General features: G+C 38.3%; 3 protein-coding genes across 4 annotated transcripts; 2 read left to right on the top strand and 1 right to left on the bottom strand.

Moving 5' to 3' along the window:
• The first annotated feature begins 309 nt into the window (after positions 1 to 309).
• Positions 310 to 1969, top strand: LOC108987497 (gibberellin-regulated protein 6-like). Its single transcript, XM_035694525.1, has 4 exons — positions 310 to 545; positions 681 to 725; positions 851 to 884; positions 1552 to 1969. Exons 1-4 carry the CDS (start codon positions 477 to 479, stop codon positions 1731 to 1733), a joined length of 330 nt encoding a protein of 109 aa, XP_035550418.1. The 5' UTR covers positions 310 to 476; the 3' UTR covers positions 1734 to 1969.
• Positions 1970 to 4255: 2286 nt separating this feature from the next.
• On the top strand, positions 4256 to 6206 carry LOC108987496 (amino acid transporter AVT1I-like). The gene is made up of 3 exons (XM_018960422.2): positions 4256 to 4512; positions 4648 to 5255; positions 5496 to 6206. Exons 1-3 carry the CDS (start codon positions 4338 to 4340, stop codon positions 6054 to 6056), a joined length of 1344 nt encoding a protein of 447 aa, XP_018815967.1. The 5' UTR covers positions 4256 to 4337; the 3' UTR covers positions 6057 to 6206.
• Positions 6207 to 6734: 528 nt separating this feature from the next.
• Positions 6735 to 18067, bottom strand: LOC108987498 (granule-bound starch synthase 2, chloroplastic/amyloplastic-like). 2 transcript variants are annotated; one of them, XR_004802566.1, is made up of 9 exons: positions 17284 to 17667; positions 11272 to 11815; positions 10166 to 10230; positions 9831 to 9908; positions 9616 to 9726; positions 9134 to 9178; positions 8294 to 8467; positions 6962 to 8056; positions 6735 to 6843 (listed from the first exon to the last, which is right to left on the bottom strand). XR_004802566.1 is itself a non-coding variant. In XM_018960424.2 (8 exons), exons 1-8 carry the CDS (start codon positions 17665 to 17667, stop codon positions 7100 to 7102), a joined length of 2358 nt encoding a protein of 785 aa, XP_018815969.1. In that variant the 5' UTR covers positions 17668 to 18067; the 3' UTR covers positions 6735 to 7099. The 2 variants fall into 2 exon arrangements, 1 of the variants encoding a protein (XP_018815969.1); XM_018960424.2 differs by having other exon boundaries at positions 6735 to 8056; positions 17284 to 18067.
• Positions 18068 to 18168: the final 101 nt, after the last annotated feature.

The following is an 18168-nucleotide window of genomic DNA, read 5'->3' as shown; positions in this document are numbered from 1 at the left end:
ATTTACTCCAGCGTTAGTGCAATGCTTTTACTGTACTGGTTCGGTTTTTCCGGGCAGAGCATCTTACTTCAGTTCATACCTCGACATAGCAAGACAAGAACCATGAAGAGGTTAACCACATTCATTGTTCATGCACAAGATTCAGCCGTACCGTGAGCTTGTAAGGAAACATGGTTACTAAACAACAATAGATCAGAAAGAAACGAACAATAAAAAACTGTATAAAATTTTAAAGGCGCAGCTGCCTGCCTTGATATAATTGCGGCCGCAAAGGTGTCATTTACAATTATAATTTACTCCATACGAATAATGAGCAGACCTCAGTTGCACTGATTATCTATTTATATACCCCAACCATAACTATGGTTGTACTCGAAACCCATCACCTCAAACTCTCTCTTCTGCCTTTCCTGGTACTGTTCTCGCTGTGTCGTTTGAGGTTTTGACAAGTTATTGGGAGGGTTTTGTGTGTAGCAATGGCCATGGCTAAGTTTGTTGCTGTGTTGCTCTTTGCCCTCATTGCCATTTCCTTTCTACAAAACATGGTGGGTCTTTCTTTCTTTCACTCTACATTCTTAAATGAACCAAAAAAAAAATTTGAAAGAAAGATGTTCATTAATCCTGATTAATTCTATCGATATTTTCTTTTTCACCTTTGATCTGTTGTTTTTGGTTTACAGGTTATGGCGTCTCATGGGCATGGAGGTCATCACCATAACAACAGAGTGAGCTCCCTTTCTTTCTCTCAAACTGGCTCAGTTTGGTTTTTTGCATTTTTAAGTTTATGGGCGAGAATTGGCGATTGCGTGCATTTTGGTCTAATTAACCTCTTATATATATGTGATTTCAGAACAAATATGGCCCAGGGAGTCTCAAGAGCTACCGTAAGTAGTAATTAATTCTTTCGCTCTCAATTCTAATGTTTTTTTTCACCTGAAAATCAAACGAAAAATCAGCCCTGAAGAATGCAAAGTTAAAAAGGCTGTTTCTTTTTTTGAAATTTACTCAGTACTTGCCCGAATTACATTAGCCATCCAAATTTGGAAACTCAACTTTGACGTGGGAAATGCTATTTCTAAACCAAGAATTTTTAAGTTTTGCACATAGGAATAGATCTAGACTGAGAATGGTTGATTGGAGTAGCGTAGTGGTATCACATTGATTGGGAGTTCTCATGATCCTGTCACGTATTTAGGCCATGTTTGGTTGGGGGGGAAAAGTGAGAAAAGAGAGTAAACAGAGGATGAAAGAAATCCATTTCTGGGTCGGAAGGGAAATTGTGGGGTAGGAGGAGATTCATTTTTGCTTCGGATCCTACGTACCATTGAACACTTTCTTTCCATTTTATAGAAAACAGTGACAAAAGAGAGAGAGACTTGAGAGAACGGGAGCCACATGTATTTGTCGTGGGTCGGACTAATTTGAATGCGGTCAAAACTTGTTTTTCACAAATGAATAGCCTTTGCATTTGAATTTTGGCGGACTTAAGTAGCGTGAGGAGTAAATGATTTTGTTTTTCTTTCTGGTTTGCGTCGAATTGAAAATGAGAAGAATGCCCGTCGCAATGCACGAGGAGGTGCGGCAGGACCCAATACCACAAGCCCTGCATGTTCTTCTGTCAGAAGTGCTGCGCAAAGTGCCTGTGCGTGCCCCCTGGCTATTATGGCAATAAAGCTGTGTGCCCTTGCTACGACAACTGGAAGACCAAGGAAGGTGGCCCCAAATGCCCTTAGAATTCAACCCATCTCTCGAGAATCTCTCAACCCCACCCCCCCCCCCCTCCCCTCACTGCAACTTTACCGCTAGCTCTATCTAATTATTTAATTATGTCTGTATTTCTTTTGAGATGGGAAATGTAATGTTTTGTTTGGTCGAAAGACTTCAAAGAGAAACTGCTGTATCTCTTTAGGAGTTTTGCCGAAATGAATAATGAGTCAGGCGAATCTATACAGTAAACGTGAAAAACCAACGAGACCTAAAGTGTGGAGCTATGGCATCATACTAAGAAGCTGGCTCATGATATGGGACTGTCACCATGTTCATCTTTCTGGCCATGCATAGATATATAAGAGATTGGCTTAATTGGTTATTTAAAAAGGGCCTGCTCATTGCTGACTTACTCCCTGTATTTAGCATTACTCGATTATAAAATATAAATAAGTTCAATTAACTTATTTTTCTCATTAATATTCATATGACCCAATTAAATAAATATTTGTACATATAACTTTTCTTAATGTTAACATTAATTGTCATGTGTCCCTTTTTTAAGATTTTGAAAATAAAAATACCTTTTTAAAAATTTATAAAAAAATATAATAAATCAATGTATCTATAACTTATAACACTGTGTTCCTCTTCCTAATTTCGAAATCGAACTCAATTACTAACAAACCGATCGAGAGTTACAGGCCGGGTTGGGTTTTTTTAAGGAGCAATGCGGTGAAATAACTACTAAGAAATTAGTAGGCTTGGGCTTATCAGACAGCATCCAAATCGGCCCTGAGTTGAATTGATTTAGATGCCTTAGACTTGGCCCACCATTTCCTTGAAATATCCACTACAATTTAAAAATTGAAAAATATTATTTTGTCTACTCAATTTGTTCTCTTATTTTGACATTTTGTATTTTTTTTTTAAATTTTTATTTATTTAATAATTAAAAATGTGATTATTAATATATTTATATATTTTTTTAAAATTTGTTAAGATGATAAAAAATAGGAAAAAATTAAAAAAATTAAAAAAAATTGACCTAGCGGTAACTTGCAATGAACTACTTTGATTGGCAGAGTAATACCGCTTTTAAAAATTTCCCTCCGCACACCCACCCATTCCCATGATTCATCTACTGCCCCGTTTGTTTGTTTTTTAATAGTTTAATTTGGGGGATCCGGATATGCATAGAAGGGTTATAATAAATTTTGAGGCCATTCCCTATGTTGAGGTAACATATTTTAAGTAGTTAGTATAAGAAAACATTTAAAATACACCATATCAGTACATGACATGATTGGAGATACAAAATCTAGAATAAATAGTAGCGTTACTCAAAAGCTTCAAAATTACATTTTGCAAAGGCCAAGAGTTTTTTCCTCTTAAAATTATAATCTTCAATATGAAACATATATGTATTGTTCGAATTATTCATATAGAAGATCCCAATGAACTTTAAAACACTACGTACTTCGCCAATATACATAAACCAACATTCTTGACTAAAATAGAGTTACTGTCAGGGTGTAAAGTGTAAACCATATAACATTGGCTAGGAAATCAATGAGTCATCAATATATATGGAAAAATACTTTTTTTTTTTATTCTTCTTCTCCCCCCAAAAGTCAGAAAAAACAAAACAAAAAAGTGGCATGTGCGTGCAGCTTCAGACCTTTTCCTTCTTCCCAGGAAGATATTTTGGAAAAAGAGTAGTGCTAGCCTCTAGGCCAGCAATGATAGCTGGGCCTTCGCTTGATACAATTTTTTTTTTAATTTTTTTTCACATTTTTTAATTTTTTTAAAAAATAAAAATATATATCAATTTTTTTTAATTATTAAGTAAAAAAAATTAAAAAATATATATAAACGAGAAAATATAAACTCGACGATATATTAATATTTATTAAAAAAACAACAGTAAAATATATTTATATAAGAGAAATGTTTTGGATTCTAATTTTGAGATTTAAAAAATATTTTGAATGAGATTTTTTTTTATTGAATGATTAAAAAAATATTTGTTAATAATATTATAAATTTTTATTTTTTTTAAAATATTTATAAAGATTAAAAAATATATAAAAAATACTATTCGAACATTTTTGGAGCCCCGAATTGAGACCCGTAGTAGTACTCTTTATATAAAGTTGCTGGCATGCGTGCAAGACTGTAAATCTGAGGTTTGATGTGCATCAGCTGGAAGCAGCATCACATCTCACAGATTTTTTTTTTTTTTTTCTTTTATCCACTCATTGTGTTGAGTTTGCGGCGGCTTTCGACTGATACGAATATTTTTTTTTAAAAGAATAGATAACTTTGATTTCTTTAAGAAGACGTTTGGATTTGAAGATGACTTGAGATCACTTGAGATGAACTGAGATGAGCTGAGATGGATTGTGAATAGTAATGAGATGAGTTGTGAATAGTAGTGAGATTTGTGAGTTAAAGTTGCTGAATAGTAATGAATAATAGTGAGATGAGTTGAGATGAACTGAGATAACTTGCGAATCCAAACTACTCCTAAGAAGTAGGAGGATTCCTGATCTTTACCTAAGTATAATCCCTGATCCCTTCTCGGTGGCCACCCTATCAATTTGGATCTCTCTCTTGCTGTCTCTGAAATGGAGGCTGAACACCATCTGCATGGACTTTCCCTCACCGTACCTCTCATGCATGATGTACTGGAGCACCCTGAGACAAAGGATGTAGAGCTACTACATGATAATGGTGGTCAAAACACCATCAGCACCGCGTCCTTTTCCATGACATGTTTCCATGGACTCAATGCGTTGTCAGGTTCTTCTCTTTCCCTTGTTTGTTACTCTGCAGATTTTGTTTTATGTAGTTCTTCAGTGCTAGTTCAAGCAACCAATAAGGTTTCAAATAAAGAGGAGTTTTATGCTTAAACCTTTCTCTAAATATGATTTTCAGGAGTTGGAATACTGTCAGTCCCATATGCCCTATCATCAGGGGGATGGTTAAGCTTGGTACTTCTCTTTATCATCGCGGCTGCTGCTTTTTATTCGGGCTTGTTGATACAAAAATGTATGGACATGGATCCTGATATCAGAACTTATCCTGATATAGGTAACCGCGCATTTGGAAACAAGGGAAGAATACTGGTATCAGTTGTCATGTACATAGAACTGTATCTGGTTGCGACAGGATTCCTGATTCTAGAAGGGGATAACTTGCATAATTTGTTCCCCAACACGGGATTTGAAATGGCAGGGATAGGAATTGGAGGAAAACAAATGTTTGTAATCATTGTCGCCATAATAATATTGCCTTCGGTTTGGTTGGATAACCTGAACCTTCTTTCGTATATCTCTGCCAGTGGGGTTTTGGCTTCTGTTATCATCCTCTGCTCAGTCGTGTGGACTTGTGTATTTGATGGGATTGAATTTCAGGAAAAGGGGACGCCTCTTAATTGGAATGGGATACCAACAGCTGTTAGCTTATATGCCTTCTGTTATTGTACTCATCCCGTCTTCCCTACACTCTACACATCTATGAGAAACAGACGTCAATTTACCAATGTAAGTAAAAACAAATGGTTTCTGTTTTATCAACTCATGTCCATCATAAATTTCTGTATCGATGAGTTATAAAAGCACTTCAATGTGAACTAGACAATATCACGTTTTAGTAGCTTCCATTTAGAAATAGCCAAATTGCCAGCAATGTGTGTTAGGCTGTTAACTGTTTTGATTACTCACTTCAGCTTTGCCTTTTTTTTTTTTTTATCCCTTTTCTCAATTTGTTTGTTTCTTGTGCAGGTCCTGCTCCTGTGCTTCACCTTATGCACTGTCAGTAATGCATCAATGGCCGTATTCGGTTACTCAATGTTTGGGTCAAAAGTTGAATCACAGATAACTTTAAACCTTCCAACTGACAAACTTAGCTCAAGAGTGGCAATCTACACGACGTTGGTCAATCCCGTATCCAAATATGCATTGATGGTCACACCAATTGTGAATGTTACCAAAAGTTGGTTTCCGCGTCAATACAGGAAGAGAAACCTTAGCCTCTTAGTCGGTACCTGCCTTGTAATCAGCACTCTCATTGTAGCCCTGGTTGTGCCCTTTTTCGCGAATCTCATGTCTCTGGTTGGAGCATTTTTAAGTGTCACAGGTTCAATTATACTGCCATGCTTATGTCACATGAAGATCTCAGGAACTTGTTGGAGATTAGGATGTGGAACGGTAGTTTCATGGGTTATAATATTAATGGGTGGTGCAGCTGCAATAGTTGGTACTTATACATCTCTCCTACAAATAATAGGGCATCTGCAAGCGGATGATTCCTCTTTGTTGATGGGAAGCAGCCGCAGGGCATGATTGCCTTATTAGAAGCTGCAGCTATGTTTCATGTATTTGCCTTTTAGAAAGGATTTGATCTGAACAAGTAGTACTTATGCAAAGCAGAAATAAGTTTATTGTAATATTTCGAATTAATGGAGCTTCTTTAGTTTATTTTCCTTCGTGTATATATAGACACTACAATACAGTGAAAAGCAATGAGATGAATTCCACCATTCTTGTACTGTCCGACACATGCAAGAGGTGGTGCCTACGATGGAATGGAGGCTATGAATCGGGGTGAGACGGATGAGGCCGGCTACGACAGTTGTCGGATTATCCGTCAAAAGGGTCGGAGACCCGAACGCTCTGTCCCGAGTCAAGGATCCCACCTAGACCCGTCAAAGACGCGGTTTTTTTTTTTTCTAAAAAAGATTCTTATTTTTTGGGTTTTTATTATTAATTTAAATTTATTCTCTTTTTACAGGTGGGTGGTCGTAATTTTTTTCAACGAAGGGAATTGAAAAAAAAACTCTTAAATTTATTATTGTATACTATGTTAATTTATAAAATATTTTTTTTTTTATATAATTCTCTTTATAAATTTAATAATTTTCTTTATTTTTAAAGATATTTAAGTTGGAATGGTTTTGTGTTGGTTCACAGTAACGCCGGATTGCTTTCCATTACTAGTTTAGTTAAAGTAATATAAGTTGCTTATAGAGTAAAGGAAAACAGGGGCCAGAATGTCAGCCTCTGCATTTAGCCATCAAACATCCCTTCTGTTGCCAGCAGTAGAATCTCACCGTCTCTAGTTACACATTAACTGTACCAAAAGTAGAAGGTGATCAAAGTGGCCCACATAAACCAAGCATTCAAATGCTTTGACCTCCTGGACTAGTCTAAAAACTGGTAAACAAAGAAAATCTTCCTACAATATTTACCTCCAATCCAGTTTCATATAGTTTCTTTCCCCCAACATTTGACTCTGGCATTGAAACAACTCCGGTATTCACAAGCTCCAAATGTATGAGCCTAGCTCCATAGACCTTGCAAGAAGTTCAAAAATAAAAAAAAAAGTCTCACCATTGGTATTTGGCGGCAACAAGGACCTCCTCGTAGTGCTGAGCAGCATTGTCCCAACTCAGGTCTTGCATCATCCCTCGTCTCTGGAGTCCTTCCCAACTCTGCTTATACTCTCGGTATGTCAATAAGCAGTTCCCCAAGGCATGTATTAGTTTATGTGCGTCAGCACTATCGAATGTCCACCCAAGCCCTGACTCGTTGAATGGATCGAATGGCTGCACAGTATCTCTCAGTCCACCGACAGCATGCACAACTGGAACTGTCCCATAGCTCATAGCATACAGTTGGTTCAGTCCGCACGGCTCAAATCTTGACGGCATGAGCAAAATGTCCGAACCAGCAGTTATACGATGAGCTGTCTTAACAGAAAAACCAACCCAGCCTCTGATTTTGTCATGGTGTTGGTTCTCAAACTGCCTGAGCATCTGCTCCAGGTCAGGTCTACCGGTGCCCAACATGATTAATTGCACGTCCTGACTCATCATCCATGGGATTGCCTCGGCTATTAGATCAACTCCTTTCTGGTGATCCAGTCTCCCAATGAAACCGATCACTGGGACATCCTTCCGGATCGGAAGACCAAGCTCTTTCTGTAAGGCTGCCTTGCACTGGGGTTTGCCGGTTTTAAGTGTTTCAAGGGAGTAGTTGGTGTAACCATCTGATGTCAGGTAAACATCAAATTGCGGGCTCCAGTCTTTCATATCAATCCCATTCACAATACCCTTCAATTTCCAGTCATTCTCATTTATGATTCCATGCAAACCCCAACCACCTTCAGAAGTTTTGAGCTCCCAGGCATATCCATGACTAACTGTAACCACACGATCCGCTGCCTTTAAACCAGCTGCAAAGATATTGAAGTGCTCACCTCCTACAGGATCATACAGTTTAAAAGGTTCCAGGTAGTGTTCTGGCAGATCAACATGGGCGAAATCATCAACAGGGCCCCGACCCTGGGTAAATTACACGAGTTGACAAAATTGGTGGAAGTTCAAACATCTATATAAAGGACTAGGGAAACGAAGAAAACATATTCAAATCTTACAATAACACGAAAGTAAAACATGACCTATGAGATACAATATATTAAACAGTTCAATCTAAATAATCAACAAGTTCCAGCTTTCTTCAGGATATGGAGCTCGTATAATACATTATATCAAACAAATTACATTGAACAGAAAACAAACCTGGTGAGCTATGTTATGAATTACAAGGATGGACCTTGTATATTTCATTAGACCATTGTCGCGATAGTATGCCTTCAGATACACAGGCAACAATGCTGTATGCCAATCGTTCGCAATGAAAACCAAATTTCCATCTCCATAGCAGACACCACCACATGGAACATGCCAAGGAACCTGATGATCATCACAAGTTCTACTTTATACAAATATTAATTTTTTGCCAGCTATGCAGCTCTAAAAAGCTGCTGTTAGGACAAAGAAACAAAGCCATTCTTGTTTGCGAGAGCAATGTGTTGCCATTCAATTTTTGTGGTACAAACCACTTCATATTTTTCATTTCTACATTCTACATCCTTTTTATTTTTGGGCAAGTCAACATTTTATATAATTTTCAAGTGCATTGGGAGGAACTTGTCATGCAGACTATATTGGCTTAAATTAGTAGCCAGTGTAAATGACTTCCACAGGGTAGCCGTAGCTGTCTCTAGGAGTTGTTGCCAACACATGCAGTAATTAAGGATTACCAACACATCAAATTACAAGAGATTTGCAGTAGCAAAACCAAGAAAATGATAGACCCATCGCAAAAATTAAATACTATAACCATGATAAACTGAATACCTAGTTCTTTTTGCTTGATACTGGTTTGAATGCACGGCAATTTAGTTTTATGATCTAATATCTGGTATTGTATTATCTCTAATAAGTGCATTATATGGATGGCATGAGGGATACTACCTTGCTATAAATTTTCAAAAGAGGATGTGCTAGAATTCATGCAACTTAAATTGGCAATTAAGCAATTTAACAAATCTTATGTAAGGGTCGTTTAAACGATACCTCAACAGCTGCCTTACAAAACAATACCATGCGTTTCAAAATATCCTGCAATGATAGAACCAAGTAGGACTTAGAATGCTTATAAATGATAATAGAAGGATTGTATTTCACTCAACAAATATGGAGAATGTAACATTTTTATGAATCAGACTTTATTCACATGCCTGAAAAAAAATATATATATATTCGCACAAGAAAGAAAAAAACAGGGTGTTAATTTTATATAACTTCAATTTCAAAACGGTAACAAGTTGCCTGGCAGACTCTTTATCATGTCAACAAAAGAAAAACAAAAAATTGTTTCAGATGAAATCATAACAGCAAAAATTCTTAGTAGGGTGGTAGATGATCAATCTGAAATGGTATGATACTAAAGATCATCTGATACAGAAGATATTAAGTACAAAAATCCCATCAATGAAACAATGATCACCATCTCTTCTGAGAAACTGAAGCTAAAATTATAGGAGATGATATCATACCACTCGAGTTCCTCCATATATATTGTGCTCCATATGCTGAAACATATGACTCTCAATGAAAACAAAGTCCACACCATCAATATAGGCTTGGAAGTAACTTACTTCCACATCCTGAAAGCACAAAAGCATTAAAAATTGCACCATGAAAAAAATTGTTCGAGTCACATGCTCCAATGGGAAATAAATTACAGGTAAACAATGCATCTTTTGCATACCTGCCCATCTACCTTATACACCTTTTGAACCCCTGTATCTTGTGGTTCAGCATAATTTCCATACCGAGGTGCTACTACCTAAGTGAGAAATAAACAACAAAAGACAGGATACCTGTTATTCATTAGTTTTAAGTCAATCTGACAAACTCAACTAATAAAAAAAATAAAAAAACTGATAAACTCTTGGGTTTTGCTCCTGCTGGCCTTGGTTATGTTTGTTGAGGAACTTTGTGGCAAGGACATTCTGAACATCTATCGCAACACATCCTAATCAATTAACCATGATGCAAAACTCCCACTTTCAGACAACAAAATTGAAGGAATAACAAATTTACCATAACCCGATGTCCACGCCGTGCCAAAGCCTTTGGCAAAGCCCCAGCAACATCTCCAAGCCCACCTATTAGAAGTCATTGATCAGCCTCTGGGTCACAAAGAAAAGGATACAGAAACAAACTGTCTTTTCGCTCCCTCCCTCCTCCCCCCGGGCACCCCATTTCCAGAAAAGAGGTAAATGAGAGTCATTATTGAGTTCATAATGCAATAAAATAAGACAAGAAGACTTGAACTTTCATGAGTGAGGAACAGTCTCTTCAAGTCATTTTGGACATATAAAATGGATGAATCCCAGCATGAGAGACAGCTACCAGTAGTTGAACCTATTAAACTAATGGTATCTGGATCCTAGATCAACCTATTAAAAGGCCTGGGGGAATAGGAAAATAGAAAAGACATGTTAACCACTCAAACCATATAATGATTAACACACCATATTAATAACAACTAAATTACATATGCACACATAATGCATGAGGGATGATGACAATGAGACTAAAATGCTTCTCCCATCCCCCTGACCGCATTGGATTAAAAAATCATGATATCACTTTTGAGTCCTGTGAGGTTTTTAGTTAAGCACAATTGTGAGGACAACTTATACTGGGTTGAGTCATGCAAAAATAAACTATACTGGTTAAATAAGTTCACTAGATTTTACCAAGTTAGGACCCTGTTTGCAAGATTAGTTGTCCAGTAAGACACTCTCAACAGCCGATTAATCAAGCGAGTTGTTAACCTTTTCCTTCAACATGCTGGTCTGGGCTTGTCAACCATGCACGCATATTTCAAATTCATGACCCGCTTCTAGTTCAATTTCTTAAAACAAGAAATAATACTATGACATTCAATTAGATAAAACTTTCACAAACACAAAACTGATATTTTGTCTGTTGCTGACTAATATAACACATAGATATGAACAATGCTTTAGATTAGAATTCTGCAAAAGGGTTTCTGACACAAATACCCAATGAAATCTGATGGATTCTTTCTTGCTTTGGGTTTTCGATAACCATTTCAAGAGATTATTTGCAAGGTTCAACTCAAATATTCATCGAAATTCTCCCCAGTGAATGAAGTGGATGTGGCTATACCAGAATACCTGTTTTAGACCATGGAGCACACTCTGCAGCTACCAACACAACATTCATCACATTGGCCCCAGCCAAAGGAGGGGGTTTGACATCTTCAATCACAGGATCATTTGCCTCACCATCCACCTCCGTTAAAATTGTTTTATTTTGATGGTTTTCATCTACTATAGTGGAACTTTCAGACGAACTTGAAAGAAAGGAAGGCAGACCATCTGACCAAACTGCTTTTGAATTAGCGTCTTCTGATTGTTTACTATTGTCTTCCTCAGACGAAGCTTTTCTAAGAAGTGCCAGTTTTCCATATTCCTTCTTAACTTCATCAAAACCACTACCAATATATGAAGGTAGAGTTTCTGCAACCTCATCTACAGTCGAAGGGGCATAGTTGCCGGAAGGAATACTGCTACTATGGTCGTCAACAGTACTGTTAGTGGCAGAAACAAGATCCAGATTAACAGAAGCATTACCCCTCCCTTTATAAGAAACCTCGTCATCCTCTTGATTTATAACACTACTTTTTATGGAAGAAACCAGTTTCCTTCTATCAGCAATCTGCAGTAAATCAAAGAAAAATGTTAATTGGATACAAGCATTCAATTCTTGAGATACTGAAAATAATTATAGTTCTTTAAAAAAAATTGTTTTGCAAAAGACTATTAACAAAACAAGTGAGGCAGGAAAAAACATGAGGAGGTAGAGGAAGCGCCAATTGTAAGAAAACAAATGTAGTCAACTAAGATAATGCAGACACATCTCATATGTAGCTAACAGTTATGAGTCTCTGACAGCTACGCTTGCCAGAATGTTTTCAAGTAATTAATAGAAATATGCATACCAGATAACATGTGAATTTCCATAAAAGTGAAACCAAAACAAATTTTACTTGCCCATACAGATTGGGATCTAAAAAACAAGACAGAGAGAAAACTCCATACATAAATATACAAATTTAAAGTTCAAAAGCCAATGTACAACAGAAGAGCACCTTTTGCTTATGATATCTCTCTCGTTTTAATTACTTATGGACTGACCCATAACGACAAAAGCTTTTGAAAGAAAATCTCACTTACGTCTTCCAAGTACAAACACTTTTTTTTTTGGTTTTAAAGAGTAAGACCCAAAAGTAATCGCTAATTGGCTCCCGTTTGTTTTTAAACAGCAACACATAGGACTAGTGTTCGACAGAATGCTTGAAAGAAAAACTATTTCCTCATATGTTCAATGATGAGTATAGCGTCTATATATATAGACCTTTACAAAGAATAAGACGAATACGTACATAACGGTTTACAGCAGAGAATAACAAAGTCACAGCAGAGAATAACCAACAATTGTTCCTATCATACATTCTAGAAGAAGGAATAAATATTCTAGTGCTATGAATCATCATGTATCTGCTGTGAGGATGACTTGGGATCTATGATATTATCATTGAGGCTGATACGCCCCCTCGAATCCAAGGGGGTATCAACCACATTGAGATTCGACTTGAAGTGCAGAAATTTATCAGCAACCAAGGGCTTTGTTAGAACATCTGCAATCTGATCTTTGGAATTGATAAATGATACACGAAGCATTTTGGCAGCAACACGATCTTGGACAAAGTGATAATCTATGTCCATGTGCTTTGTCTTGGAGTGATAAACAGGTTTAGCTGAGAGATATGTTGCTCCAAGGTTGTCACACCAAAGAATTGGAGATTGAGGAAGAGAAATGCCAAGCTCTCGGATAAGTGTTTGTATCCAGATAAGTTCAGCAGCTGAGGCAGCAACAACTTTGTATTCGGCCTCTCTTGAGGATCTAGCCATAGTCTTTTGCTTCTTTGAACTCCATGAAAGTAGATGCTTGCCAAGATATATGCAATAGCTTCCTATTGATCTACGATCGTCTGGACATCCACCTCAATCAGCATCAGAGTATGCTTGAAGAGTGAAGTTGGACTGAGGTTGAAAGAGAAGCCCATGATTTATAGTAGCTTTGAGATACCGAAGGATTCTCTTCACAGCACTCCAGTGTGTAGCTTTCGGCGCATGAAGAAACTGACATACCTTGTTGACAGAGAAGGATATGTCAGGTCGAGTTAATAATAGATACTGCAGACCACCAACCAAGCTTCTGTATAAAGTGACATCTTCAAACGCTGGAGCATCAAATTTTGATAATTTTAGGGAAGCAGCCACGGGTGACATCATTGGCTTGGCATGAAGCATGTTGCTTCGAGTTAGAAGACTCTTAATGTATTTACGTTGTGTCAACAGAAGGCCTTGCTTAGTGTAGTCAACCTCAAGTCCAAGAAAAGAAGATAATTTTCCAAGATCCTTCACAGGGAAGGCTTTGCCGAGAGCATGAATTAGATCAGTTATGGAAGAAATATGAGAAGCCGTGATGACTATATCATCAACGTAAATCAGCAAAAAAATTGTAGCATGATGAAAGATAAACAATGATGGGTCAGCTTTAGATGCAATGAAGCCATAAGTAAGAAGCCAAGAGCTGAGTTCAGCAAACCAGGATCTTGGAGCCTGTTTGAGGCCATATAGAGCTTTATGGAGCTTGCACACATGGTTGGGACGTAGAGGGTCTATGAAACCTTGAGGTTGTTGCATATAGACTTCATTAGTGAGTGTGCCATGCAGGAAAGCATTATTGATGTCCAATTGGCGCAGTGGCCATTTCCTGGTAACAGCAATGGACAAGATGAGACGTATGGTGGTCGATTTGACCACAGGACTGAAGGTCTCGTTGTAGTCGATTCCAGGCTGCTAATGAAATCCTTTTGCAACTAACTGAACCTTTGTCCTTTCAAACGAATCATCAGCATTGGTTTTTGTTCTGTAAACCCACCTGCAACCAAGCACGTTAGAAATATTGACAGGAGGTACAAGACTCCATGTATTGGTCTTCATGAGCGCAGTGTACTCTTGAGCCATAACTTCACGCCATTCTGAGAATTTTGAAACTGTAGAGTAACTTGAATGGTCATTAGGTACAATAGAAATAGTGAGAAAACAATGGCGAGGCGGGTAAGGAATGGTCCCATCAGAGGCAATACGTGGTCGAAGAGAGTTTGTGGTAGAGCAAGTTATAATAGGGGAGCGTGGAGGGACAGGATTTGAGAGAGAGGGAACTTGATCTTGAGAGACAGGAGAGGAATTGGGATTGGGAGAAATAGAGGTGTCGAAGGTTGAAGATGAGGGTATTATCGGGTTGGGTAGATTTGAAGTAAGACTGGACTGTGAGGGGCCAGGGCCAAGTAACGATGGGGAGATGAATTCGGATGTTGATGGACCAGGCGATGAAGAACCAGGGAATGGGCCGAATAGAGGTTGGGAAAATAGGTACGGGAGTGTAAGTTGTTGAAGTTGGAAGAGATAAAGTGGGCCGTGTCATTTTTTTGTAAGGGAATGATGTCTCATGAAAGCGGACATCATGCGAAATGTAGAGACGGTTTGTAGTGAGATTAAGGCACTTGTACCCTTTGTGGATATTGCTATATCCTAAAAATATGCACGAGGTTGAACGAAAATTAAGTTTATTTGGTAAATATGGGCATAAATTTGGCCAACATTCACAATCAAATACCTTCAAGAAATTATAATCAAGTTCTTTTTTATGTACAATGAAATAAGGTGATTGATTATTCAGAGTGGGAGAGGGTAGAAGATTGATGAGATATACAGCCGTTTCAAAGGCTTCAGTCCAGAATGTAAAAGGTAAGGAAGCTTGGGCTAGTAGAGCAAGTCCAGTTTCCACAATGTGACGATGTTTTCTTTCGACAAGCCCATTTTGTTGATGAGTGTGTGGGCAGGAAAAACGGTATTTAATTCCAAGTTTTTGACACATGGTGGTGATGGGTTTGAATTCACCACCTCCATCAGTTTGTAATGTTATTAACTTGGTTTTAAACATGCATTCAACAAGAAGTAAAAAAGTGGAGAAAATATTAATGGCATCAGATTTGAGTTTGAGAGGAAAAATCCATGTAAATCTTGTATAGTGATCAACAAAGGATAGATAATATTTAAAACCCATACAGGAAACACAAGGAGCAAGGCCCCATAAATCTGAACAAACCAATTCTAAGGGCCCATTAGAGGAAAACCGAATGGAATTAAAGGGAAGTTTACAAGCTTTTGCAAGTGGACATTCAGGACATTGAAAAACAGCTTCAGTGGAAACAACAGGCAAACACCTTGTGCGCAGGATTCGGGAGATTTGATCTAGAGATGGGTGACCCATCCTTCGATGCCACTAGGCAACGGAAGCATGCTCACCAAAATGAACCGAGGGAGAGAGGGAGTTGGTGGAACTGATTGCTGGTGATGGAAAAACATAGAGCTCGTTACGGGTTGGTCCTATGAGGAGGATTTTCCCGCTCTGAGAGTCCTTCACAAAGAAGTGAGTGGAGTGAAATTCAAAGAAACAACAATTATCAACACAGAACTTTAGTACAGAGACAAGATTCTTAGTAATAGAGGGGACATGTAATAGATTTTGAAGAAGAAAGGAAGAAGTGGAAGTGGGCAAGGAAGAGTCACCGTAAGCACTAATAGGAAGACCATTACCGTCACCAACCTGAATTGTTTCATCACCATTATACTGTTCTGAAGACCGGTTTAAGTTGTCATTAGTGATGTGGTGAGTCGCTGCCGAATCTGGGTACCAGGAGTTATCATGGGAGCTATTTTGAGCAGTGTAACTGGCTGTGTGATTTGCAGAGAAGTTCGAAGGAGCCTCATATTGGAAGGCATTGTTAAATCGATTTCGGCACTGAAGAGCAACATGTCCAACCCTGTTGCAGACTTGACAAGTGGGACGTGTTAAGTGGTTCTGTGAAGCAGTGTTGGTGAAGGACAGGCATCCACGACCATTATTGTAGTGACGTCCCCTGCCATGGCCATTTCTACCACCACGCGAAGACCCACGAATCCTTTGGTCACGTGGTGTAGCAGAGCTGTAATTAGCAGAAAGTTCTCCAGAGGAAATGGGCGTTTTAGCATTGTGAGACATACAGGTTTCGTGAATGAGTAATAATTGATACAACTCATGGGAATTAAGAGGGTTAGTTCTTGTAGTGATAGAAGTGAAAAAGGTTTCATAAGAAGGACCTAACCCATTTAAAAGGTAAGTAACAAGTTCTTTGTCAGATAAATGGCTTCTAGTAGCTGCCAAAGAATCAGCAAGCAAATGAACCTTTTCAAAGTATTCAGAAATTGTTTGCTCTCCTCGTGAGAGATTAGTGAGTTGAAACTGTACCTGAAACTCCTTAGCTTGAGAATGGGAGGAGAACATTGAGGCAAGCTTATTCCAAAGATCATATGCCGAAGTAGAGGAAAGAACGTGACTGAGAATGGACTCAGACAGCGACGAGAAAAGAATACTGAGAACTAATTGGTCTATGAGGCTGATAGGCAGGATTAGGTTTGGGTGGGGAATCAGTTTCAATGAGAAACTTAAGAGGTGGGGTAGAGGTGCCGTCGACATAGGAGTATAAGTCTTGGCCCCTTAGATAAGCTGAGGTTTGAACTTTCCATAGAAGGTAGTTCTCTGTGGTTAGTTTGGTAGAGATAAGATGAGAGAAGGAGGGTGATGAGGAAGGAGGAGGGGGAGGAGGAGGATTGGATGAAGGCGAGACCATGGATCAATGTGGACAGTTTGTCAAATCGCTCTGGATACCATGTTCGACAGAATGCTTGAAAGAAAAACTATTTCCTCATATGTTCGATGATGAGTACAGCGTCTATATATATAGACCTTTACAAAGAATAAGACAAATACGTACATAACGGTTTACAGCAGAGAATAACAAAGTCACAGCAGAGAATAACCAACAATTGTTCCTATCGTACATTCTAGAAGAAGGAATAGATATTCTAGTGCTATGAATCATCATGTATCTGCTGTGAGGATGACTTGGGATCTATGATATTATCATTGAGGCTGATAACTAGACCAAAAACTTTTCTTTTAAACACCCAGAATTAAAATTTTACGAAGATAAAGAATCATCACATATATACCTGTTGAAGTAGGTCCCTTTGCATAGCAAGAACCTTCTTGCTCTTTTCAATGGTATCCTGAAGCGCATCCTCTACTTCATTGTCTTTATCCTTACCTTCCATAAATCCATTGGCCGTCGCCTTGGGACGCATAAGTCTCCGTTGTCGTCCTCTGCTGCATCCACGTACTGGTTTATCACAGCTTAATGATAAACCAACATTATCTTCTCCCGTAGCTTTCCAACACCCAGATGATATAGCAGTATTTCCAGCAGAATCAAGCGGCTTTCTCGGCCGATACGGGAAGAACGAGAACCTGGGCCAGCGATTATTTGCACAGTGAAGAAGCACAGAGCTATCTGACTTTGCGTCAAAGGTGAAAGGAAGAGGCCCAATAGATGCCATTGTTTATGTTCGACGCTTCGCCTCTAAGAACTAGCAGTAGTTCATGTCCTTAACAAGAAGTCAATGGCAAAATAAGTAGAAAATGACGGAGACCCAGTTGAGGAAACTGAGAATCTAGAAAAACCAATCACGGTTTTTGGGATTGGAGGAAACCCAAGTGGGAAATGATTAGAATTACGGGGAAGAGAAAGGGAGGAAGTGAGGTGAGAACTGAGTTTTGGGAGTGAGCTTGGAGGGATATATGAATAATAGAGAAAATGAGAACAGAGGAACAAGAAAGCACGCCAGAAGGTCGTTGAAATGGGTCCCGCAGAATGAGGGAATCATGGAGGTGTCTTTGAGGTTCAGATTGGCTGAGAATTTGGGAGAATAAGCAGAGTCGTAGAGCTTTTCCTGCTCGTCGTTCCTGGACACCACACTATATATATTTTTTTATTTTTTTAAAATTTGTTTTTAATTTTATTTTTTTAAAACTTATTAATTCTTCTCTTCATCACTACA

Source organism: Juglans regia, chromosome 10, assembly GCF_001411555.2.
Source record: "Juglans regia cultivar Chandler chromosome 10, Walnut 2.0, whole genome shotgun sequence".
NCBI lineage: Eukaryota > Viridiplantae > Streptophyta > Magnoliopsida > Fagales > Juglandaceae > Juglans > Juglans regia.
The sequence above is the reverse complement of the archived record's forward strand: the minus strand, read 5'-3'. Positions and strand labels throughout refer to the sequence as shown.